Source organism: Strix uralensis, chromosome 10, assembly GCF_047716275.1.
Source record: "Strix uralensis isolate ZFMK-TIS-50842 chromosome 10, bStrUra1, whole genome shotgun sequence".
Classification (NCBI taxonomy): domain Eukaryota; kingdom Metazoa; phylum Chordata; class Aves; order Strigiformes; family Strigidae; genus Strix; species Strix uralensis.
In genome coordinates this window covers 17,083,904-17,108,425 of record NC_133981.1, presented here as the reverse complement: position 1 = coordinate 17,108,425, position 24,522 = coordinate 17,083,904, and the positions used below count along the sequence as shown (strand labels likewise).

Sequence of the window (24,522 nt, the reverse complement as noted above, 5' to 3'; positions counted from 1 at the left end):
CGGGGCCGGGCCATGGGATGCCTGGCTCCCTACCACCGTCTTGGATGTCTGGAGCCTGCCCTTCCGTCCGCCTGACCCACAGGGTTCAGGCCCACGTCCCTCCCCGTGCACGGTGGCTGCCATGGGAGAGGAGATGCTCCAGGGGCCGCAGGCCTGGCTGCTGTCAGCTCCAGGAGGCACCTGACCAGCCTCTGAGGTGCTTTGTGCTCCTGCTGGGGTCACAGCACAAAATCTGGTGATCCCGATGGTTTGGAGGTGTCTCAGCCTGCACGTGTGCACACTGTTAGGGCTGTGTGGGGACAGCAGCCTCGCCTGGTGTGCACCTGCCACAGGAGAGTGCCCTTTGCTTGTACCTAGGAAGAGGTGCTTATTCTCTCTAGGGAGGCAAGTGGCAAGGAGAAGGAAATCTCTCTTCCCTTCCCACCACCAGTCTGTTTATCTCGGTTTTTCAGTGGGCATCTAGAGCTGCAAACTCACTGCTCATATTTAGCATTTGTTGGGGAGCCCATGAAGTTGATGTCAGTAAAGGTCTCCTTGCTTCCCAGCAGTCTTTAAATGTCTCAGTATATTATTCTCCACTGGAAGCAATCTTTCATGATGGCAGTGTGGTGTCTGCAGTGTTTACTGGGCACCTGGGTAACTTAATGTTCTTTATATTTTTGAGGCTGGCAGGTCTGACATCTGGTTGCTCCTCAACATAGGTTCTCCCCCAAGCTCACAGTTTTGTTCTCTGTAGGAAGCTCTTGTGTTTTCCATCATTATTTGAGTAAGTGCTCCTCCAGCCTTCCCCTCAGCTCACCTAACCAGTTATGCTTTACTGTCAGATTGGGCTGCGCCTCTGGGAGGCTTGGGTGCTTCTGGTGCCTAGTCCTAGGGGAAATAAGTGCTTCATACCAACCCCTGCAGAGCTTACAGTGGAGTGGAGCAGCCACGGATCATTGCAGTTTTGCTAAGGGGCAGTGTCAAATGATGAGAGATGGTGCTGTCATGCAAGATTGGTAGGTAGAGGGAAAGCACTTACCTCTTTCCTCAGAGGCAGTTGCTCTGTGGCCCAGGTACATCAGAAGTACGCCATGGCCCATGCACTGCTTATTCTGGATGTGCTGGCATGGAGTCCTGGTCTCCGTCCTTGGAGATAACTCGATACTTGGCTGGACAAGGCCCTGAACAGCTTGATCTGGCTTTGAAGTTTGGTCTGGTCTGAAGGTGGGGTGTGGTGAGCTAGAGACTACCAGAGGTCCCTGCCTAAATTATCCTGAGATTTTTCATCCAAAGACCGAATGGGAGACAGAGGGTACCACAGTCATCCCTGGGACTGGGGCTGTACCAGGCTGACCACTTGAGATCCATTGCGTGTTCCTGTTCCCAGCTGGGGGTGTGGTGTGTCTCTCAGATCCCTGGTCTCCTGACAGGCTGCTGTAATGGTTCTCCCTTTCTCCTCTCACCCCAGGGTTTCTCACAGGAGTAGGTGTTACCACACAGTCAGTGTGGCCAAAGCAGTTTTGGTGTAGGGGTCTGTCTCCTGGAGGGTCCTGCTTCTCCTGGGACATGGGCTGTCACAGAGCTTGAGCGCTGTGGGTTCAGCCTGTCTGGTTCACCTCCCAGCAGGGATGCTGGGTCGCTCACTGCAGTAATGGAGTTCTGCCCTTTTTCTTTCCCTTTCAGGGAGTCTCAGTAGTTCCCTAGGGCTCTGCAAGGCTTTCTGGTTTGAGTGCTGCTTATTGCAGGCCATCTCTGGGAGGTGGAGAAGCCTCCTCGTTCTCGAACTGATACTGCTGTTTCCAGCATCAGCCTCATAGATGGAGCTTTGATATATTTGATTGTTTTAAAGACTGGGAAATTCTGCTTGCCTTTTTTTCTTTTGTACTGTGTCTTTTTCAGAATATGATGCCCCAGAAACACACATTAAACTTTTCTGGAGTGGATTCGTGTATTCTAAGTCAGGAGATTGATTTACATGCTGTGTTAGTGGTGTTCTTCTTCCCACCACACATTTAATGTAGCAGGAGATGACAGTGTGCTCTGTGTCTTCAACACATGCTTTCCTCTTCTCCCAAGAGAGCTGGGTGTCAGGCACCCTTGCAACTCTGGTTATTGGTAGTAGAGACCTTTTCTCAGAGCCTGAACTGGAGAACAAGCTGTTTTGAAGCCTCTTATGGAAGTGCCAGAACAGAGCGTTTTCATTAGAGCCTGAGCCACATCTATAGCTTGAGGAAAGGTTTGTGCTCTCAGATGGTATGCAGTGGGGTTTGCGCGCTCGCTGCCGGCTGGACAGGCAGCCAGACCTCGTGGAGTGATCGGAGCAATCCGGCAGTCCTCATCTGAGCTAACAGTTCCAAGGTCTGGGAATGACTGGTAGTACTGAATTTTGATCTTGGCCAGGAGGTGAGGTGATACTATGTTGGCATCTCTATTTTTCTGGTGTCAGCAGAAGAGAGAGATGGAGCTTGAATTCAAGCTTTGCATAGCCCATAAAAGTTGCAGTGTCTGATCCAAAGCACATATTTTAGGATGAATGGATTGGACCAGACTTTTCAAATAATTTTAGCTTCTAGTAAATAGCTTTTGGGCTAAGTACCTACTGCTAGCAGAGCCTTGATTTTAGGAAACAACTTTAGAGTCAAATGTACCTTCATCCCCTCTATGTTGTAGGTGATTGAACCTGATAATAATTCAGTGACCTGAGGTGATCTCAAGAGAGGAATGTGTTAGGACATAGCTGAGTTGTTGAGGGAGAGCTGTGCTTTGAGCCTAATAGCTCTGCAAAGTTGGACTTTTCTTTAAAGATCCCAGAAGATGGTGTTTGCTTGAATCCTGGTGCCAAGGCACTGACAGCAGTGGGAGTCACCTTGAGTAGTAGTCTGACAAAGAGACGATTGGCCCTGCCTGCCTGTGATTGCCTGCTGATCACGCCAGGTCAGCGAGCTGGGAACGTCACAGGTATGGAAGGTCTGCAGATCCACCACGATTTTTGTGTCCAATTCCCAAGAAGCTGCTAGCAGTATTGCTCTGATTTCTGCAAAGCGTGAGAACCTGGGACTTGGTCTGAGTGCATGTAAAAGCTTTAAGGTGGATACACTGTCAGCTTACCGTCCCCCTCTCTGGGCAGTCTGACACATCCTTGTGTGTTCTCACTTCATATCACAGAAACGTGAAGCCAGTAGGACAGTGCCCTCCTTTTGGGGAGGGGAGGATTCTTGGATACATCCTGGGGCAAAAGTTTGAGAATAATATCCTGGGGAAACAAACTTGAGAATCCTGCCAGCTTCAGAGTCAGACTTGTGGCAGGTTTGTAGGTGCACCCTAGCTGGGGGATGTGTCATGCTGTGCTCAGGTCAGGTTTGTCAGTGCAGCGAAGCTTCCGGCCCAGCCCTAGCCCTGCTGTGTGGCTGTCTCTGTGTTGCGCCCCCCCCATCTCCTGCCCTGTTACCCCTGTAGCCTTTTCTGCTTCCTGGCCTTGTCATCTCCTGGCAGGGATGTCGCTGAGAAAGCAGTGGGAGGCCAGGTCTCAGCTGCTTACAAAAGAGGTTCTGGGACCAAACCCATTTCACAGAAAGTCAGGATTAAATGTTGAAATACTTGGCTTTGCCTGTGTGCTCAAAAGTTCTGAGGAAAGGGGCTGTATCAAGAGGGAGGATGAGGTGGAGCAGGGAGTGGTCCCTGAGGCTCCCATGCGCTCTCCCCTGCCTGCAGCTCTGCCTCCATGAGGTGCTTCCAGCCCTCCTGTGAGACCAGAAGATTGGAGGTGGGAGGGCACCCCAGGGAGCTGGGCGGGCAAGGAGGAGGAGAGGTGCTGACTTGGAGCAGGTTTTGTTGCAGGTTGCTCCCGGCAGGCTGGTGAAGGCGGTGGGTGGGCAGAGTGCCTTCAGGCCCCACGCTGATCCCCCGTGCTTGCTGCAGGGTTTGTGGGCTCAGCCAGGCCAGCGGCTGGGTGCAGTTCACTGCTCCCCCCTTCTCTAACAGCCAGCAGCCCCTTCCTCAGATCCCTGGCACCCCAAGCCTTCCCCTTGCTCCTTCACAGCTGTTTGGGAGTAGGTCAAATATTTTTTTATTAATAGCAACAGAATTGCACTAATGAATATAGATGTGATGAAACACACGTTCTTCAACTTTACCATCAGCAATGTAATAAACTACAGTTTAAACCAAATAGAAACTGGCATGTTTCTGGTCAGGATTTGGAAAATGTTCTCCCCACACTGTTACCTTCAGTATCTGCAATGACCTGGGTTTGAGCTGAGGAAGTTGCCACCAGTCTCTAAACGAAAAAAGGTCTGTTCTGGGGGCTTGGGGTTTGGTTGGGGTTCTGGATCAGGAGACATGTGTGATCATACAGGAAAGGAGTCACAGCTGTAGCAAAGCAGATTCATGGACTGTTTAATTTCTGGTTTCCCTGACAGCTCGCATGCCAAGTGCCAGACCCAGGTCCACTTTCCCTCCTTTCCAAACCAGAGTGGGTCTGCATTTCAGACAAACGCTTCAAGCGCAAGAGAAGCAGAAACTCAAACCTCATAGCAACTGCGTTAGTCAGCAGGGGTAGTCTCCACAGACCTGGAGGGCTGTGCATCTGGAGGCGCTGTGACATCCAGGTTAGTGCTGCCACCTTCGTGTCTGGCCGTTAAAGAGAGACTACTGTTCCAGCTGCTCAGGTAAACTCAGCACATTTCTGCAAGAAGTCTGAGTTGTGAAACGACAATTTTGCTTTGCAGGTTGGTAGTCTGAACTGGCCTTCAGATCTGCTTTGTTCCCACCGTGTAGAGAAAGCCAGAGCTTCCCATTTCGTAGCGTAGTAGCAAGAGAGGTCACGGTGACTGGGAAAGGGCTTGCTGCAGCGGGCTGCAGCCCCTGTGGTGGGCTGGGACACCCTGTGTCTGCAAAGGCCTGCGGAGCTGGGCATCAGCACAGCCAAGGGAAACTGAAAAAACCCCCGGAGAGGGATATGGATGGCAGGGTAGGAGCAAGGCCGCTGTCTCAGTAGTGATTAGAAACCAGAGATTTTTAATGTAAATAATAAAATTTTACTATAAGAATATAGCTATAGCACCCTGATCCACTTTCTATAATGCCTCATACTAGAAAGCTTCTAATGAATTTAAAGAAAATACAATTTTGACTAGAAGTAAAAGTTTAAGGAAACGGTGAGAAAAAACAGGCATAGAGGGGAGCATAGAGTTCTGCTTGGTTCTTGATGGGGTTTAGGAGAGATGTTAAAAGATCTGTATAGAACAAGAAGCTTCTGTTTCTAGATAAAAAAAATTAGGCCTAGTTTTTAAATTTAACAGGCTTTAGCAAAAAGTATAATCCTTCTTCAGTTACTCATACTTTGCAGTCTCACAATTGTTTAAGCAGGCTTTATTTAAAGAAAAAAAGTAGCAACTAAGTAAACGCACAGAAGGGACTAATTTAACCAACCCTTTGGATAAAAGTCAGGGTAGGGCAAGAGGTGTCATGGGAAGTGTTTTAATCCATCAGAAATGTGATGACTAAATGAGCAATTACTACTCTGAATATATACCATCACTGGGTCCCTCCTACACTGAGGAGTATTTCTACATTTCTCATGCAACCTGCCTGTGTGACAAATCTGCACACACACTGTACCCAATTAGTGTCAAGTGTAAGAGTTACTCAGCATGTGTCTAGTGTCTCTAAACCCTTCCTGGAAGCAATTTTCCCAGCATACAAAGAGTAAATCACCATTCTCCTCTTTCAGAGAACAGTTCCCAAATAAGGGCAGAATAAACACACGTAATACATGATAAAGCATTCTAGTTAGGCAGATAATATTCTCCTAGCAGAAGTAGATGCAGAGTAGATGCAGGCTGCTTTAAGTGTTAAACATTGCATGTAATTATGTCGGGGTAGGTGGTACAAGGCACTTGGATATGCACTTGTGGAAAACTAGTGAAACAGCCTGCTTAAAAAAACCCCAAATAACAAAAAAACAACTTGAAAGGAAAAAAAAAATCAATGCCCACCTACTACAGGAGATACAAATTATTTTCTCCAACTGGGTTGCAGTCTCTCCAGAAGCATCAGTACATGAAGAAGAGAGGAGAGCAGAGGGAGTGCTCTGCACACCCCCTCCTCAGGCACCAGCTGCACCAGGGTGAAACAGTTAGCTTAATTTGACAAATGATTTAACATGACCACACCTCCTGTAACTGACAGAGACACGGGGCTATTGGAATGTCCCTAGCAGTCTCCTATGACACCAGCTCTTCACAGGTTTTCAAGTGACCAAACATCATGTTTGGACAGAGGCAGTGCTTGCTGAGAAAAAGGAACTCTTACACCAAGTTGTAACACAAATCTTACTGAAATGAAGGCAAACCCAGAACTGTGCTTTAGTTCAGCAGCTGGAAGGTTGGGTTACCTCTGAGCAGGTGGCTCAGGAGGCCGTGGGAGCCAGGGGTGCTTCTGTAGGTGAGAATATCGGAGGCCAAAGGCAAGAGACTGGCATGAGAAATGCTTAATTAATTAGTTAATTATCTACCCAGGGGCAGTTGTAATGGCAAACACCAAGGTGAAAATGCCTGTTTCAGTGTATGTTAGGTGCTGAGCTGGGCTTCCTTTTTCTGTTCTTGTGCCCAGGAGAGGTCTGCCTCCTCCCTTCCCTACTCTCTTGTTGCCTTCTGCTGAAGGCTGGCTGGGTCAGAAACCATCGTCTGCTAGTGAAGGAGCAGCTTCCCTAAACAGAAAACAGCCTTGGGGTGGCTTCAGTTTAATGCTGTGCTGATGTTCTGTGCATCAGAGGTGGATGAGAAGGACTCAGGCAAGCACCACAGGTATAGGACAAGCAAAGCCAAACAGAGGGATGCTTTGTTTCAGGTTATTTTAAGGCAGGCAGTGAGGATGACAAGAAAACGGTTTGTATCTCTTCTTTCTGCCAGAAGATAGAGCATTAAACCTGTAATCAAAGTAAATTGGTACTGTGAGTGGCTGGGAGTGTGTAGCAGCCTCGACAGAGCAAGAGACACACGGGTGCTGCACAGCCAGGCCGTGAGGACATGCAAGCAGCTGCTAACATGTGGGAAACTGCCTGTGGACAACTCAAGGATCTGAAAGACCTTTGTCTTTCAGGACTGTCCATCCTGATCTCTGATATTTGCTATTATCAGAACTCAAGAGGCTATTAATAAGAGTTACAGATGAGTGCTGTGACAGGGCAAAGAGAACTCCCCCCCTGATTAGCACCACTCCCTCAAGCTAATCAGGGACTGGCGGCTGGGTCCGGCCTAGGCTGCTCCCTGCTGCTGCGAGGGAACAGGCAGTGCCCTGCGAATGGCACTTGACCGTGTAACAAATGGAGGAGTTGCACCCACCAGCTTATATGTGTTGCTGGAAAAAGTACACCTAATTTGACAAAAAATCTAACTTCCAGCTATAAAATCCAGAGAACTTTTGTACCTGACAAAGGTTCAGGTGGAAATCTAGTGCAGGGTGTGTGGTGAGAGCTGAGAGGCCCCTGGTCATAGTGAAAACAAATGCTAGGCTGGGGAAGTTGGTTAGGAAATACTAATATTTTCTTTGCCTCAACTGACTGACTTAGGTATTGGGATTCCTGTCTGATACTAAGGAGGTAAGCTTGGGGGTGTGGAACTGAGCGTGCCCAGGGGCTGAGGGCTGGCCCAAGCAGGGTGGACTACCCTAGGAGTAAATGGCTAGTACTGCTCCTCACAGCCCGGCTGGCTCCTGGCAACCAGAAGGTGGCTCCACCTCGTTCATACCCCAAGCACCTGCAAGCACAGCAAGAGATTGCTGTTTCCAAGCTTACCACTGCCTGGTCAGGGTGCTGTAAAGTCCTTTTCCCCAGAGGGGTAGCAGCTGTGCCTCTTACCCACACAGGAGCCTTCAGTGGCTGCATGTGCAGAGCAAACAGCAGAGAAAGATTTTTGAACTTGGCTCAGTCTGTCGTGCTTTGGTGAGCCCATCTGTAAACCAGCGGTGGCTCTGGATTTGTGTTTTCAGCACCCTCCTTGGTTGCTGGAGACAGGTCTGATGGATGGTTTCCCTTCCCTGTCAGCGGCCTGGCTGCGCCATCACAGGACACAGCAGCCCTGGGGCGCAGGGCTGTGGGCTGCTGCCTGCCTCGGGCCCTTCCTGGGCCCCGCAGCCAGAAGGACCCACCCCCCGCTGCCAATGTCGCGTTCCTGATGAGAGTGTGGTGCAAAACCCTCCCTGCACGGGTGTCCCCACCCTGCGCCGCCCTCCCTGAGCCTGGGGACGCGCTGGTCAGGAGGGTGGCGTGCCTGGGCCTCCAAACCGCTGTCACGGTGTCCCCGCCCGGCTTTATGGGAGCCCAGGGCCTTTCCCGTCAGAGAGGGATCCCCGTGCCCCCAGCCTCCCTCTCCTGTCCCAGACAGGCCAAATAAGTGGGCGCAGGCCTCCAGCCCCGCACAGGAGCAGCCGTGGGCAGGGGTGGGGGGTCCTGGCCACTCAGGGCTGCTGAGGCCCATTGGTGCCTAAGACAGGCCGGGAGGCCGCCCAGCTCCTCTCCCCCATCCTGGTGGGATCGGCCTTGGCTGCCTTCCCCAGAGCTCGGGGACACAGAAAACACACAGCTCCTCCTGCCATGGAGGACGATGCGGAGCCGCCGCCGCGCTCGCTGTGAGTCAGGTCAGGCCACGTGAGGCCCCAGCGCCAGCCCCGACGCCTGCCCGCCCGCCATCACGTGCCGGGGCCAGCGCTGCGCACACCCTGACCCACCTTCACAGCCCTGCAGGTAAGTGCTGGGGAGGCATTCGGGAGCTTCTTGTGGTCAAGACTGAGAGTGTTTTGGGGTTGTGTCCTGGCTCTTGGTACACAGCTGGGTTGTCGATTACTCCTCAAGGCATCATACCGCTGTACAAGGGGTTATGGCGCTGTGGGGGAGAGCCACAGGACTTCCCTGCAATCTCTGTGTCTTATTGACGGGACATACCCATCTTTTAAATATTTTTCTTTTTTCCCTATAAAATCCTTGTGGCAAGCCCCGCACTTTACGCATAGAGGAAGATTTGTTTGCCTTAACTTTACTTGGACTACAAACATGAGCTCTTCTGGCTTCTGATGAGCTCATTTTCTTCCCTTCAGAGCTTTCCAACGACCACAGAGAGGAGCACACAGCGCATAGGAAGAAATACAAACCAGGTAATTACGAATGGTATATGTAAATGCGTACGAGAGCGCTGCCATTATGTTACCAGCACGGCCAGAAAACAGACTGCCTCAGGTTTGCAGGTGTCGGGCTGGCAGCAGCACGGCCACCGTGTCCAGGCTTGTTGCAAGAGCCGGGAGAGGAGGGAAGTGCTGGTGCTGTGGCAAGGGGTGGGTGGGCTGTGCCCAGTCCCTGCTCACCCCCATGGGGACAGTCACACCGAGCCTGGGGAGCTGCCCTCCCCACAGCGACACTCGCTGGGTCTCTCCACCAGCCTGTGTTCAAGCACGCCGTAAAGAATGAAAAGTTTTTGAGTTTTGCTACTTCTCTGTCGCAATTCAACTATATTTGACAACAGGAAGGCGAGCAGACGAATAGCAGAATTATCTCACTGGTGGCATTGCCTGAGGAGACTAGAGTAGGAACAGTGTCAAACTGAGCTGGCGTGGATCAGTTTTTGTTGTCTCGCTGAAAGAAACTACATGCTTTCACCACGGCCGCAGCCCTCCATAACATCTTCCTGTGGAATCAACCATTAGGATCAGCCTAAGACTTGCAGGTGTGCTTTATGAAGTTTGTTTCGTTTGGTTTGGTTTGAGAGAAGGGCAGGGAGGGACCTAACATTTATGTTTAAAATAAAATTTAGCAAGATTTGGAGTCAGCATATAACTTAAAATGAAAGGTAAAAGTAGTTTCAAAGGAAAAAGGTTTAGGATTGTCTTTTTTTTTGTCTTGAAGTCAAAACAACCTTATTTTACTTTATTTGCATTTTTTGCTATCCCATTGAACAATTTTACTCAGATATATTTCAGCAGTTAAGCAAAAAGTTGTGTGTGGCAGTTACTAGCCTCACTTTCTAAACAACTAGGAGAAGTCTGACTGCACACAAATTTTATTCTAACGTGTTAAAAAATCCTCACTGCAATTACGTTCTGATTGACTGTGGGGAAAGCAAGATGAGGTCTGTTGTTCATATCATTCCCCAATGAGCTCACAGCCAGGCTGAAATGCCAGTATATCATCATCCTTCTCTCATTATGAGGTATAATCAACTAAATCACTTTTAAAACAGACAATAATTAAATGCCTACGCTTATCCTTTGTTTAGATCTGATTTTTCTTTCCAGAAGAGCCACAGGGGAATTAATTGTCCATAGTCTAAGAGAAATTAGGTACTCAACTTCCTTAGTTATGTAAAGCTTGGTGGCTGACTGTGCTGGAGGCACAGAAAGGGAGATGGGAGCAGATGCTGGCTGCTCCTGGATCCTCTTGTGGCATCCAGGTCTTATCATAGCGGGATGCACAAGTGCATTGGGCACATGTGTTTCTGTTGCTGGTACAGCTGAGCAGTCCAGTCATTTGGGCCAGGAAATGAACGGTTTTAAGGTAAATCAGTCTGGTAGCAAGTGAGGTTGACAGCGTCTCCTCTGCCTTCAGTGCTGAATCTGCTCTTCCTTTGTGCATGGTGGGACAGATCTGCTGGTGCTACCTGGTGCTCCCTTTGTCTTTGGGATGATGCAAAGCTGGCATAAGGCAGCTGCCGTGACAGCTTCGTGTCACAGGCAGAGCAATGCCTCCAGTGTGCCAATGAGAGCGGCCTTCGCTAGGCGTTAGGAGCCCCAAACCTCCTGAATTTCACTCAACAGTAAAATGTGGATCTTTATAAATATTTTTATGAAATGGAATTATCAGTCAGAAAACAAATGTTTATATTTAAAGTAATTTTGTTCCTTTAGGCCTTGTATTTCAACTGAGCAGTCCACAAAGAGAGCTAAAGGATTTAACTTACGAAAGCAAGGTTTAAGCTGAGTAAATAGGAAGGCAAGAAAGATACTGTAAAAGGCTGAAAACCATAGCTGGAGATACGTAACTGCACAGAAGTTATGTTCCTTCTTTATTGTGCAGCCAAGAATGAGTTTATCCAGGGTGTGGTTTACCGGGTTCCTGCATTTCAACATCAGCTGTTGCTCACCCGGGCAGAGGACAGATGCGTTTCCTGCATTCCCTATCGAGTGCTCACAGTCCCACACTGCCAGTGCCTGTCACACAGCCTTTGCTGCTGCAGCTGCAAGTCAGGCAAGGTTTGTGGGAGAGGTAAAAACTTTTATTAGACTAGTTGATAGAGTTCAAAGCTTATTTGTCCAAAAACTTGCCAGTTTCTCCAGGTATATCAGGTGGTTAAATAAAAGGTATTATCTGCCATTGTAGATGTCTTGCATAGACTCATCATCGGGAGTAGTTTCAAAATGTTCTTAATTTTTTTTTTTTTTTTCCTCACAATACATCTAGGAAGTAGGTAAGCCGTTTTCTGGGCTTAGCCTTTAAAAGTGGTTAAAGACATTATGTAATTTTCCCAAAGCCAAACAGCAAAACAGTGGCTAAACACTTTCAAACTAAGGACCTCATCACTTGAAGAATCCTTGCAGCCCAGAAAAGGAGAAAGCCCCCAGAATCACCAACACACCTAAAATGTGGGACTTCAACCCTGGTTCCAAAGGAGGGAGGGTTTTGCAACTACTTCAGAGTCCATTTGTGTCTAATGTCCTCTATCTGAGAACTGATACACTAAGTTGTTCTGTTTCCAGAATAAAGATGTTTTTATTTGTGTGTTACACTGTCCTTCTGAAGATATTAACTGGACCTGTTTTGGATTTTGTATTAGAACATTTTCTGACTGATATGATGGTCTCTAGAGAACTGAAACTGTCTGTAGGAAAAGAAACAGTTTTCCATCTGGAAAATTTAAAGGAAATGTTTAGTTTTCAAACTGCGTGATTGAAAGTGTTTTGTTGAATGGACCCAAAAGTCATATTGTAAGAAAAAGTGTGGTGTATAAACTGTTTTCCTATGGTGCCCTGCATAGTGGGAACTGTTCTTCAGGCTCCCCAAAAATCTTCTTTTGCATCTCCCAATACAATAGTGTTTTAGTTGAAATGTTGCACGAGGGGAGATGTAGTCAGTGCAAGACGCCTGGACCAGAGTAGGCAGAAGCAACTGTTCAGAAGCACAACCACCACAAAAAATGCATCATCAGAGCAAAAGAGCCTCAAAACAAAATTTGTGGGGTGAGTTTAGCAAAACAAAAGGAAACATTGGATTTTGGGGAAGAATGTTTTGTTTCTGTGGCGAATACCATTAAGAAATCTGGGATCAACACTTAAAAATTTTTAATTCATAAACCTGAAGTTAGTGGAAATTTCCTTTTCATGTCAGCTGGGGAAGGACAGATGCTGAAGTGTCAAAGTGTTCTCTGAGACAAGGATTCCAAATCTTGCGGGGCTCTCCTATGAACTGCTTCTGCTATTCTCCCTGATTTTTTTTAAAGTATGTACCAATATGCTAAAGGTACGGAATAATCGTTCTGTTTTGTGAATGGAACGGGGCCTATTAAGTTACTCACACCTGTGGTAAATAATTAGACACCTTGGTAGTTGTAAAACAACAATGTGAATGATCAAGTCAGACTTCTTTTCGTTTTACTCATGATGATCAGACTTTTGTTCTTTCTTAATAACCAAAGGCCAGCCCAGCAAGACTCACTCAGAGGAGTGGAGAATGGGTCCCAGGAGGATAAATGAATCATGATGTGAAACTCCCATTGCAACAGAGAACTGATTTCAAAACTAAAGTGCCTAGAGATAGATGCCATGTTTGCAGAAAATCAAGTGCGAGACAGAAAATCAGAGAAGGTCAGACTGATCTGTTTCTAAATATGCTTCTCCTCTCCTTTTGAACAGGCTCAGCAATGGAGAACTTGGATGTCCTATTCCCAGATCTTACTGAAGAACAGCAAGGTAAGGGTAGTGCAGTCCAAGGTTCGGCTTATTCACACTACCAACAGTGTTTGTTAGAGTGGTCGTGAGTCGATGAAATTTGTTTCCTCTTGAATCACACTCCATCCCTCTCCTTGATTGTAAAAGAGAGACCAGTAGTCAGTTCCCAGCTCTTCCACAGGCTTCTCAACAGGCCCTGGGCATGTGCTTGGGGGAATTTAGATGCACGAAGGAGATTTTGCTGTGCATTAAATGCCCGATGAGCTCTCTCAGTACCTTGGTATCCAGCCCTTCGCGTCTTTGTGCCGGTGTAAAATAGCATGGTCAGAAGAAGCTCCCATTAAATACTTCCCCTGCTTCTCTAACTGAGACAATAGCATCACAAAGACATCAGTAATCTGTGTGAACATTTTTCTACTGACTTCTGGCAGACTGACTTGCTCTGTGTCTACTCTCTTTTCTATACACTAAGCTGCTGATGTTGGGCAACAAACATGTTAAGAGTCTGATGTCTGCCACCACACCTACACCGAGCACCACGGGAACACTACCATGCAACCCACCTCTACTGCCGCACAGTGATTTGCTTGTTTTTCCTCCCAGACATTTTCCAGAGGGTTTTTACTGCTGATGCCAGTTACTTGGAGAATCATGAGAAAATGAACCAGTCCTTCTGGGAATCACTTGTAAAATGTTTATCCACCACTGACCCACCTATCCTGAATACTGAAGAAAAGAACAATGTAAGTTACTACAGAAACATGCATCCTTTGTAAGGCATTGCTACAGAGATACTTCTATACTTCTCTGATATACTTTGGGGAGAGAAAACATACAGTCCAGTGACCTGATATGCTAAAACATACCCAGAACATGCTAAATGCTGTAAAAGGGCACTTAGATAAATGAGACTCAGGCCCCTGGTTTTTACCTCATTGCTCTCCATGCGCAAAAATAACTGGGTTTGTATAAATTCCTCAGGATCAGTTCAGCTCACTATTTTCTAGGCAGAACCATTGTTAGTGATGTTTTGCTGTAAGATACTGCAGAGAGTGCACATCCATTTTCAGACCCTCTATTTCTCCAGCTCTTTAAATAGTTTATTACACACCATAGTTTTTTCCCAGTTGACAGCTCTGCTCCGAGTTGCTGAACGGAGTTTACGTTCTTGTCCCATCTTTGGCATTACTCTCTGTCCCTGATTTCCCCCTTGTACAGGAGGGGCAGGGGATTACTTGTCCCACAGATGGGGTGAGATACGTTCACTTGTATAGCAGGGTATGCTTTTACAGGCCATGTTTCATTGGAAGGACTGATATTTGCTATTTACTTACCTTTCTTTCAGCTCCTCAACAGCTGCAGTGTCCTTCCCGGTGGCTGTGCAGCCTGCCTGAAGGCCATAGAGAAGAAAGGAGTCAGGGCCATGGCTGTTCTTTACCTCTTGCTGAAGGCAACCAACCCATCTGGGTACAGGCAGCTGCCCAGCTCCAAGGGAAAGGGTGAGCTCCACCTGGCTGCTTGTCAGCTATTTTGTTAATATTACTGCAGTGCCAGTTTGAAAACTCTGATATGTGCTTGGACGTGATTTATTAGTGAACAACTAAAATATCTAGGAAGTTAGGTATGGTGGTAATGGGAGCCAAAGACAGTATTTTATTTTAGTTTGACTGGCTTCTTCTGGGGAAAAAACTTGTGTATTTAGGCAAAGAGGATGTCCTGGGGTGATGATGCCAAAGAAATTTCTCTGACAAAGTGGTGCCCCGGTTTTTCCTGTCTAGCTGGATTCATGACACCCAGGACACTTTTTTGCATGGACTGTTACCCAGCCAGCCTGGGCCTCTCTGAGCTCTCACAGTGGCAAGAAATCCAAGCTGAGCCACTGAAAATATTTTTGCAAGTGACCTCAGCAGCACAGGTAGTAGTAACGAAAAGGAATGGCTAGAGGATGCCACTCGGGGTGCTGAACCTGGCAACGAGATACAAATAGCCTCCACTGCACTTCTCAAGTGCCCGGCTGTGCTGTAAGAAACTTAAGTGCAGTTCCCCAGGGTCCGTAGAGTCAGTAATTGTCTTTAACAGCTCACAGGTTTCCCGGCCCGGCGCTGGGCGCTGCCCTGAGGCTCGGCTGCGGTGCCACAAGAGGGGGCTGGCGCGGCGGCAGCGCGGGCAGCCCGGCCCCGAGCACCGCGGCGAGGGCAGGGGGAGCCCGGGGAAGGGCGAGCAGCTGTTCTCCGGCTACAGCATCTTTCAGCTGCAGCTGCTATTGCTTCAGGGAGTGGGAATTTTCACAGGGTAGCATTATGGGTAAATTAAAGGTCAGAATATGAAACTTTAGGCATCTACCACAAGCATTTAGGAAAGTCTAAACAGTAGCCTTTATGATGCTTTCATTTGTAATGCTTTGTGCTACTCCTTGTGTGCAAAAAACACAGCTGATGTAAGACTAAGGGTCTGATTTCCTGTGAGACAACCTTTAATAAAGCAACCTTTAATAAATCTGTCACTGTAAAAGAGAGACAATCTAAATAGTCATCTCTAATATTTTTTCCTCTATATATAATACAGATGAAAAATTGAAACCCCTGAAGAGATTGGAAAGGAATCTCATGCTTTCACAAGGGGAAAAAAAGGCTGAAAACTCATCCCATGAGTCCATGGATGAAGATACACAAGGTAAAGAGGATTTATTTTATTTTTCTCTGATACATAATTTGGTTTGATTGCATGTTCATAAGAGATTCACATAGGAGACTTGCAGCAATTCAGTAGCAATTCTGCAAAACTCTGAAAAAAGTAAGAAATTGTGCTAGAGAGAGAACACAAAGTAATTAGTACCTCTAGATTCATTATCAGCAAAATAGCGGCTGCCTCCCGCTCTTGTGGAAGTTGGGAGGTTTCAGAAACGTAGAAATCTTCTTCCCAAATAGAGGTCATAACTTCTGTGATCTTCAGTGTGTCTCTGGTCTAACTGAATCCTGCGCTACAGCAGGAGGCAAAGAACAGTCCCTGTACAGTAGCAGCTGCCAATGCTGTAGTACTTCTCTAGTATTTCTCTTCTTATTAGCAAACACCAGTAGTGTATCAAAAGGCACTTTGGCTGCTGCTAGACCATTTCATTCATGGAAAATGAGAGAGGCTAAGAAGTGGCAGGCAACATGAAAGTGATAAAGCCGATATTGGCTTATTCTGTTACAGAAAGCTACTACCTGATTAAATGCTTAGCTAGATCAGATGATTTGCATTTAGAAATACATTTTTCAAACTAGTTAGCAGTGCTGACAATGTGTATGTTTAGAACTTTCTCACTACACCTCTTTATACAAATTATTCCAACTTCAGATTTTGCTGGTTTTTTTCCTGTTCAGCCTGTGAGGCAAAAGCAGCTAATAATGATCCTTGCATTTCAGAGCCTTGATTTTTACCTACATATCCCACAGCCATCATTATATTATGAGCAAACAACTACAGTGCTGTTATTTCTAACACTGCTGGCACATTTTTCTTTAACCTGATGAAGAAACACTTTCTCTATCCAGACAGTGATGGGGAAGATTTAGGAAGACAGAAGACTGAAGGCCAATTACTTGGAGGTAGGACAAAGTGATAACAATATTGGTTTTCACTAGAGACAACCAATATAAACAAAAAAAGGATAATTTCTGTCATTCTTTGGTTTGACTTTTGAACAAAGGTATATTATCATGTATGAACACAGGAAAAGGACCAGCCAGAATTTGGCTGCAGGAAAGACATTTCCTATGAGATGAAGCTCAAGTGATACTAACGTTCAGCCATGCCTTGTGCTTAGAGCTGAAGCAGGAGAATAGCAAAATCTGCTATTGTGGGAGAAGTCCTGCTGCCTGGATCTGCACACTTGCCATTGAAATGCAGTAAAAGAGTTCTGAAAATATCTCTCACAGCCACTACTTACAGGGGCTGCAGTCAGCCCTCAGCGTTGACTGGAGATCATCGGCAAGGACCACACCGTGGGCCTCGTTCCCAAGGCTTTTCCTTTCCTTCCAAAGGAAAAACAGAAAATAAGTACAATGCAGGTGAAGAAAGTGTGCTGTGTCACAGAAAGAGCTATTGGCTTATGGTATAGAACCATGGATGGTTAAAAAGTTAATGCTTTAATCATTTAATTAATGTCTTAAATTGATCTCAGCCCAGATGTAAGAGCAGCTCATTTAAACTGACATTAGGAGATCTTATTTGTCTCATAGGAGTCTGATTCTACCTCACTCCAGATATTGTGAGAGATGGAATATGGGGGTTAATAATCCATTCACATTCCCCACTTTCAAACTGCGTAACCACACAGAGCTGCCCTCTCGAATGAGTGAGAGTTGGTGCCTGCCTTGTCACTTTTACACAAGCACACTACTTTCAATAGAGGGGCATGGGCTGGGACTGGCAGCAGGAGATTGTACTCGTTATGGATATTAATCTACATCATCTTTGTGCAATATTTTAGGCATACCAGCAGAGGTTGTTCCCTACAGAGATCCAGGTAAGCGTTCCCAGGTAACGTCATCTGTTGGAAGGAAGACTGTAACTCCAGTTTCTTCTTTCTGACATGCTTAGATATTAAAAAATCCATTGGTTTCCAGTTAGCCTGGTGTTGGACCTGGGCATGGTGCAGACATTTTGTTCCAAGCTTGTCACAGTGGCTGGCTGATAGCCGGTGATTTGTACGAGGTGTTCTAGCAGATTAACCCGTTTTTTGGTAGGCCTGCCAGGTTCTCACAAGATCAGCTCACAGCAGTTGTCATCCTTTTTAGGGGAGTACCCAGCAATTCTGCTGGGCAACTATCCAGTCTTTCCCAAGCAATCTAGGCAGCTTTCAGCATTCCCTGCAGCCCTCTGTCTCCTGCTGAACAGGGTTGCCAGGCTGGGACTGCAAAGCTGATACTCGGCTCTGAATGCTGTCCTCACTTAGCTGAGAGCACCGAGCATTCCCCAGCAGACGATGCTAGCTGAAAGCCAGATGACAACAGAAACAATGCCAGCTGAGAGGCTGGAACAGAGTCAGTCTAGAGGCAAATTTCCTTTTATCAGGCACTGTTGAGCAGCAGCAGAACAGATGTAAAAAGCCCATAGCAGGAAATTCTCAGTGGCTTGATTTCATTACTGACCCTGACCTGCCCCTCCCAGGCCAATACCACATTCATTAGTTACGAGAGGCAGACAGTCCAGCAGAGCAGCCGTTTTTGGAGAGGACACCTGCTCAAGCACTCTTCTTCCGTGCAGTGGGGAGTAGCTGCTGTGACTTGGACTGTTTCAGCTGAGGACATTGTTGGGAAGAAGATATAAATTGCAGCATAATCCCGAGGAGAGGTTTTTGAGTCACCTACCCCCAAGGAGCTACACAAAATACCAGGGTAGAGGAATACAGGATAATACAATATTCTCCCCACATTGCCAGGTGCAGAAGGAGGATTACAGTACTTTTCCAGTTGGCATTTGGCCTCTCCACCTCTTACCACGGCCTGTGTTGCTTCAGTTCTAGATTAATTCAATACACCAGACTGAGACACTGAAAATATTTAGCTGGAGCAGGACACCATGCCCACTGCACTGGACAGGTTCAGGTGATGCACACATGCAGCACTTGTGATGCCAGCTCTGCCTGGTTCTAGCAACTGAGTATGAACACGGAGGCCATCAATCCTCCACTGCCCAGCTATTTCGGAGAACTTGGGATCACTGAACAGCCACCTTTATTGTTACCTGTTCTTGGGCCCTTTTAACTTCCTAAATTTCCTGGCACTTTCCAAGTACTGTTTTGTTTATACTGAGTCACCAAATCGGTGAGTACTTGCTGTGCTTGCTAGGGCTGATAATGGTGCGAAACAATATATTTGTATTTTTACCATCAGAAATAATAAAACTATGTTGCTTTTCAGAGATTACCAGAAGAGAAGATTCAATTGCAGATGGTAAATACAAACAAGCTAACAGAAGTTTTTCTTGTGGATGCTGTCTTTCAGGACTGAGTTTTGCTTAGTGATCACAGCTATACCAGCTTCTTGAGACCTAGATATTTCCTAATCAAAAAGTAGCAGTTTGAGAATAGTTATAAAAATGCACTGTAATGCTTTGATAGAAGAAATACTGTGCAAGTCATTCTGTGAAGCAAAATTAAATTGGGACTACTGCATTTAGGAGGCAGAGTAATGCAGAACAGACACTTGCCAAGTATGAATTGATATTCTCATAAATTCTGCATTTATAAATCATTCACAGAGGAACATTTGTGAGTCAGAATAGTGCAATGCTGTGTTAACATTAATAATCAAATAACTGACTTTGTCCCCAAACCAGAACTTGATCAACCCAGAATGATCAAACAATCAAAAAGTCAAAAGCGTGACTCCAGTATCAGGTGACCCAGAACAGAATTTCTTGGCAAAGTTTAGTTGCTTCAAAAGCACAATAGCAAAAATCTGTGGCTCACTGGGAGTACATTTCCAGTACTCTCCTGTTACATCTTTAGAGACAATTAAATTCACTGCCAGGCAGTGGTTGCCTGGACACACAGCCCAAGGTAAGTGAAATCAGCATCTAAAACTTGTGAAGAATCAAGTCCCAAAGGCTGCTCTGCAGCAGACTGCCTCGGGGTCTTCTCAGAGAATCAACAAACAAAAAAGGAAAACACCTTCTGCTTTGAACACATCATTGGGAATCTGGTAAAATATTCAGCTCCTTCTGACAACACAATTGGAGAAAGAGCAGAATTTGGCAACTCCACTCACAACTAGTGTAGAGCAAAATGCTCTCTATTTAAACCTCAAAAAATATCTAGCCTGTTCTTACATTTTCTTTCTCTGTATCAGCTACAGGAGACTGTCACCTACAGTTCTTCATTTGGGAGGTGCAGAAATACTTCAAATTCAGGCTTAAATAGATTGGTGGTACTCATACGCCTAGTAGTGAAGATAGTCATATTACTGCAGCTGTGGTTGTGCAAAGCACCCAAGAATCAAACTGAAGCTCCCTTGTACTACTGCTTTACTCCCCCACAGTAATTCTGAGACTATTGATTGTCCCAGACTAGACAGAAAAGACCCAGAGTGCTTTAAAACAATTCTGTATTGTTAATGCAACCACTTGATTATGCTTTTTCTTGTAAAAAAACCTGCTCTTTTTTGGGTGATTTTAAAATTGCTAATTTGATCTTTCTGAAAGGCTTGCAGATCTTGCCTTTGAACAAAGTGTTTTACAAATATTCTGCTCTGAGAATCGATTTCAGATACAAAAAGGGATAGTTCTGAGTTCCACAGCAATAAACGACATTTCTTTTTTGTAGCATACGAGAACGAGAACACTCACCTCCATCAGTGGGCAGTACGGTGGATGGGCATACGGAAGGATGGTAATTTCTTAAATTTTTTGTTTTTAATTCAACTGATGGCAACCCTGTTGAACTTTAGTCCATGAATAAGATCTTGGTTCAAAACCCCCTTTTTTTCCCCCCTGACATGAGTACTTTGTTGAAGTGCATCAAGGCTTCTCGATGACAATCATCAAAGCTTCTCATAACAACTTGTGTGCACCTTGAGTCCTGTATGAGCCACCTCGTGGAAACACTTTATTTGCTGAGCGATACAGTGTAGCTTAAGGTGTAGTCGTCAGGGCACCTGCAGTTGTGACCTAATTTTCCCTCTCTATTTCAGATGAATTCTTTCATTTTGTCATTCTTTGCTTTGCAATTGGAGCTTTACTAATTTGCTACTACTACTACAAAGGTAAGGCAAGACTTCAATAGAAGGATAAATTGTTGCACACTAGAAAAATTAACAAAGCCAAACATCTTTTGTTGCCTTAGATTGGACTATTTCTCTTGGAATTGGTTTAATCACCTTTGCTTCCCTGGAAACCACTGGGATATACTTTGGTCTGGGTAAGTGTATCTCCAGCAGTCAGCTCTATCCACATGAAGGACACAGGGTCACACAGTCATTAAATTACACAAGACTCTAAAACTGTTAGTGCCCAGATTCCATAAACCATCTCATAACATCTCATTCACAATTACACCATGGGGCTGGAGACAAGCAGCCTTAGTGACACTGAAGGGGCAGGTTGACTCACTGTCTGTTCTCAGTGGTCACAAGACCCTGAGTCACCACTTTCTGCAGCAATGGCTGAATGCTAAGTTGCCATGACAACGTACAGTTTTAGCAGCAAGGCGGTCTTCCCAGATACAGTCTAGAAGGTGCTGTGCCCTCAGGCTGCCATTCCTTCCCCTGGGACTGAGGCGGCTGAACACCCCGAGGAAGAGCTCGCAGCAGAACCCGGATGGTGGCACCTACTGAAAATGAAGCTTAAAAAACAGGCATTCTTGGCAATCCCTAGGGATGGCGTAGGAAAGGTGCAACTAGCAGCGAGTTATGGCTTCCCAGCTGAGGACAGAAGTCTCCCTTGTAATCTTGTGCCAATATTTTCGGTAGGTTGTGGATGGTTCTCTCAGGAATCGGCCTTGTCACTACTTTGTTATTAATGATATCTCAGAAGTGCTTGTTTGAACAGTAATCTTGGCTTCATTAGTATTGCAAGTGTCAGTGCCATTTTTCTATTTTTTTAAGTTTTATGTTGCTATCTGGGTCATCTTGAAAAAAATGTTTTGTTTTCACAATTAGTGTATCGAATTCGGAGCGTTCTTGACGGTTTGGTTCCTCTGATTGACAAATTCAGGCCAACAGGTAACAAGTGATCTTCCCACTGATTGCATGCAGTCCCCAGACCTTCCTGGGTACTTCATTCTGGTCAAGTCTTAAGACCAGCTTCTCTAAATTACAATAATTACAATTTCCAATCTTCTTAACTAAAAAAAAAAAAAAAGAAATTATTTTACTACAGTTCATTACAGCTGCTTGGGTTTGAGAATGAATTATTCTTGACTCTTTCTATGTGGTAGAGCATTTTCACAGTTCTAATACCCTGCCCTGTATGGGGTATTAACCATTTCCTGACAATGTCTGAATAACAATTCTATAGCTCAATTAAATATTCAGGGACTGGGGTAGGTTTCTCTTGTTGGATCTTCAAACAGACTCCAGGCTCAGGTTTATCTGTGCTCCTGAACACAAAATATGAAGAAACCTAAAAAACTGCATAGGTACGTGACGATTTGAACACAACAGACCTGACAGTCGTCTTTTTCTTCATCACGCAGGTATGAGGAAAGCTGCCTAGGAGGAGTATTTCAGCAGAGTTCCACAAAACCCTGCTTTCTGAATTTCTAGTATTAAAAGAACTGCTTTATGAGGCAAACATAAAAACCTAATCTAATGGCTAATGTGAAATACTGAAATGTTAAACCATAGGAAGACATCATTCCCTCCCCTCAAAAATAAAGCTGAAGCTGCGTTACCAGGTCCTGTTCTTTCTTCTGAAGTGATCTGTGGCTCAGCAGACACTCTAGATATATAGATAGATAGATAGATAAACACATTCTCCTTCCCTCCCCCCTGCAACCATGTTAGTCTGCCTATGGTCTATCAGAATCAACAAAATGACCAATATTGTCCCCAGCTGGTTCTGGATTAGGGTCTGGATGTTTCTGTAGGAATCTTGGCAGCCACAGAGCCACCTCCTCTTCACCCCTTGTGATGCCGCAAACCAGGCAAACACCAGCTGCTTGCTTACACAGTTGAGCCCCAACAGCGCAATAGCACTGAAGCACATTAATTTATTGTGGCAGAATTCAATATAGTGGGCGTGTAATGACTTCACCCAGTGAAAGCTGGGTGAGATTTTACATGCAGTGACATAATGGTGCAGTAATGAGATTATTAACAGCAGCAAATTTCATCTCCTCTTCTGAGGGGAAAAATAAAGTGCTTGATTTGACTCATCCCCCAACATTTTTCTTTCTTCGAGTAAAATAAAGTGCAACTTTGACACTTGTTTCATTCTCTAGGGACATGTTACACATTACATGCGTAGGGATAATGCAATCGTAGGCAGATAGCAAAAAAAGGGGATACCTTTAGATTTCTAGTAAAAATGTAAGGTCTTCATACCCATAGAATGATAAAGGCATCAGACAGAAAGAGCCGTAAAACATGAAATTGTAAGGAAATGTAGATCTAAAAGCCATTTGCCCAAACAGCCCAGTTTTAGAGAAGCAATTTCAAGTCTTATTCAGAAAATTAAAACACTTACTTTTTAGTTGTACTTAATTTTAAATTTCAGGCACCAGTGTTGATCGTTCTCATGTGCTGCAGCTCCATTTGCACATCCAGAAATCTCAGCAATTGCATGCAGGCCTGTACCAACACAGCACAGCAGTTACCTAACACGTCAGGGGCTAAATTAAACAGTAAGGATGAACACAAGTTACTTTCTAATATTTATATTCTCATTTACGTGTACTATTTACATGTCTTTGTAGACATATGGCTTTTGGGTGAACTGAAAACTATGAGCAGTCACCCCACTGACAAAAATTGCTTTTTTAGTTTCCTCTGCTGGATAATGACTTTCTGAAAAGTAATTTGGGGAATAGTCAGGATGAGAAATGTATTCTAGTACTAAATGTTTTCAAATTTGGTACTCTGCAATCAACAAAATGAATTTTTTTTTTTAAAAAAACAGAAGCTGCTTAAGGTAAAAATAAACAAAACATTTAAAGAGAGCAAAACATTTAAAAATCACCTAGTAGAACCCATCAGGTGAGATGAACAGCTCACCCAACTCAGAGCAGCTCACATGAGAAGAGTCAATTCTATGGAAAAAAGCAACATACATGTTCAGCCGCATCCTCTGGGGTATCTGGGAAGTTCTGCTGTTCTTTCAGATCCTTCTTGTGTCCACCTCAGCATTTTAAGCATTCCCGCCGCTTGCCCAATGCTCTCGTTCTGCTCTCGCCTATCACCCGAGCTGCAGCACTGGCCAACCACTCAAAAATATGACACAAGTTCCTATGAAGAGTTTCAAGCTCCTTAGATGAGTTCATGCTCGCTGAGCTGCTGTTCCCCACATCCCGCAAGCCTCCCCCGAGCCCGCAGCTCATCGCCCATTCCCACAGCTCTGCCGGGCCTCCGCCTCCCCCGGGCCTGGTACATCTCCTGCCACTTCGACATGAGCCAGCACACGGCCTGCTCCCTTCTTCTCTTTGGTTCTAAACGGCTGGGGGCAGTGCAGAGAGGGGAACCAAAGCAGAGGCATTCGCCACCCTCCTGCAATGCACGTGCCTGCTTTTCACTATCCAATACCCAACATTTCTGCCCAGAAGAGGGGCTAGTGAGCTCTCCAGCAGTGAGGAGACAACTGCGTTTTCACCAAAGTCCCTTTAAGACAGGCTTTTAACCTTCAGCAGTAAGCTGGACCAAACACCGAACAGAAGTTACTGGATTCACTCCAGGCTCCAAGGCCCAGCGTCTGTCCCTGCCGAAGCACAGCCCGCTCAGACCTTCCGTGAACCCCGACTGCCCCCAGGCTGGAGCTCGCAGCAGGGAAGGTTAGTCCAAAGCAGAAAGTGCTCCTGCTATACAGCAGGCGGGCAAAGGGCTGCTGCCCAAACTGTTACATAACCTGAAGGTTTTTCAATGACTGAAAACATTCAGATGTTACCCCACTGCACAAAAACCCACAGAGAAAAAA

The 24,522-nt window shown here is 45.8% G+C and overlaps 1 protein-coding gene across 10 annotated transcripts in view; it reads left to right on the top strand.

The window, feature by feature from the left end:
- Positions 1-213: 213 nt before the first annotated feature.
- TMEM40 (transmembrane protein 40) overlaps positions 214-24,522 on the top strand; it is a 30,602-nt gene continuing 6,293 nt past the window's right edge. The window contains exons 1-15 of one of the 10 annotated variants that reach the window (XM_074879381.1): positions 214-4,589; positions 9,076-9,132; positions 9,498-9,698; positions 12,877-12,933; positions 13,516-13,655; positions 14,258-14,411; positions 15,478-15,585; positions 16,449-16,502; positions 17,387-17,422; positions 18,819-18,851; positions 20,222-20,287; positions 20,589-20,660; positions 20,741-20,815; positions 21,555-21,617; positions 22,091-22,287. In XM_074879381.1, coding sequence (XP_074735482.1) covers positions 12,885-12,933; positions 13,516-13,655; positions 14,258-14,411; positions 15,478-15,585; positions 16,449-16,502; positions 17,387-17,422; positions 18,819-18,851; positions 20,222-20,287; positions 20,589-20,660; positions 20,741-20,815; positions 21,555-21,617; positions 22,091-22,110 — 870 coding nt within the window. In that variant the 5' untranslated portion in view covers positions 214-4,589; positions 9,076-9,132; positions 9,498-9,698; positions 12,877-12,884 and the 3' untranslated portion in view covers positions 22,111-22,287. Of the gene's footprint in view, positions 9,133-9,497; positions 9,699-12,876; positions 12,934-13,515; positions 13,656-14,257; positions 14,412-15,477; positions 15,586-16,448; positions 16,503-17,386; positions 17,423-18,818; positions 18,852-20,221; positions 20,288-20,588; positions 20,661-20,740; positions 21,362-21,554; positions 21,618-22,090; positions 22,288-24,522 lie in introns of those variants that run through there. The other 9 variants (XM_074879379.1, XM_074879380.1, XM_074879378.1 and 6 more) reach the window with 9 other exon arrangements.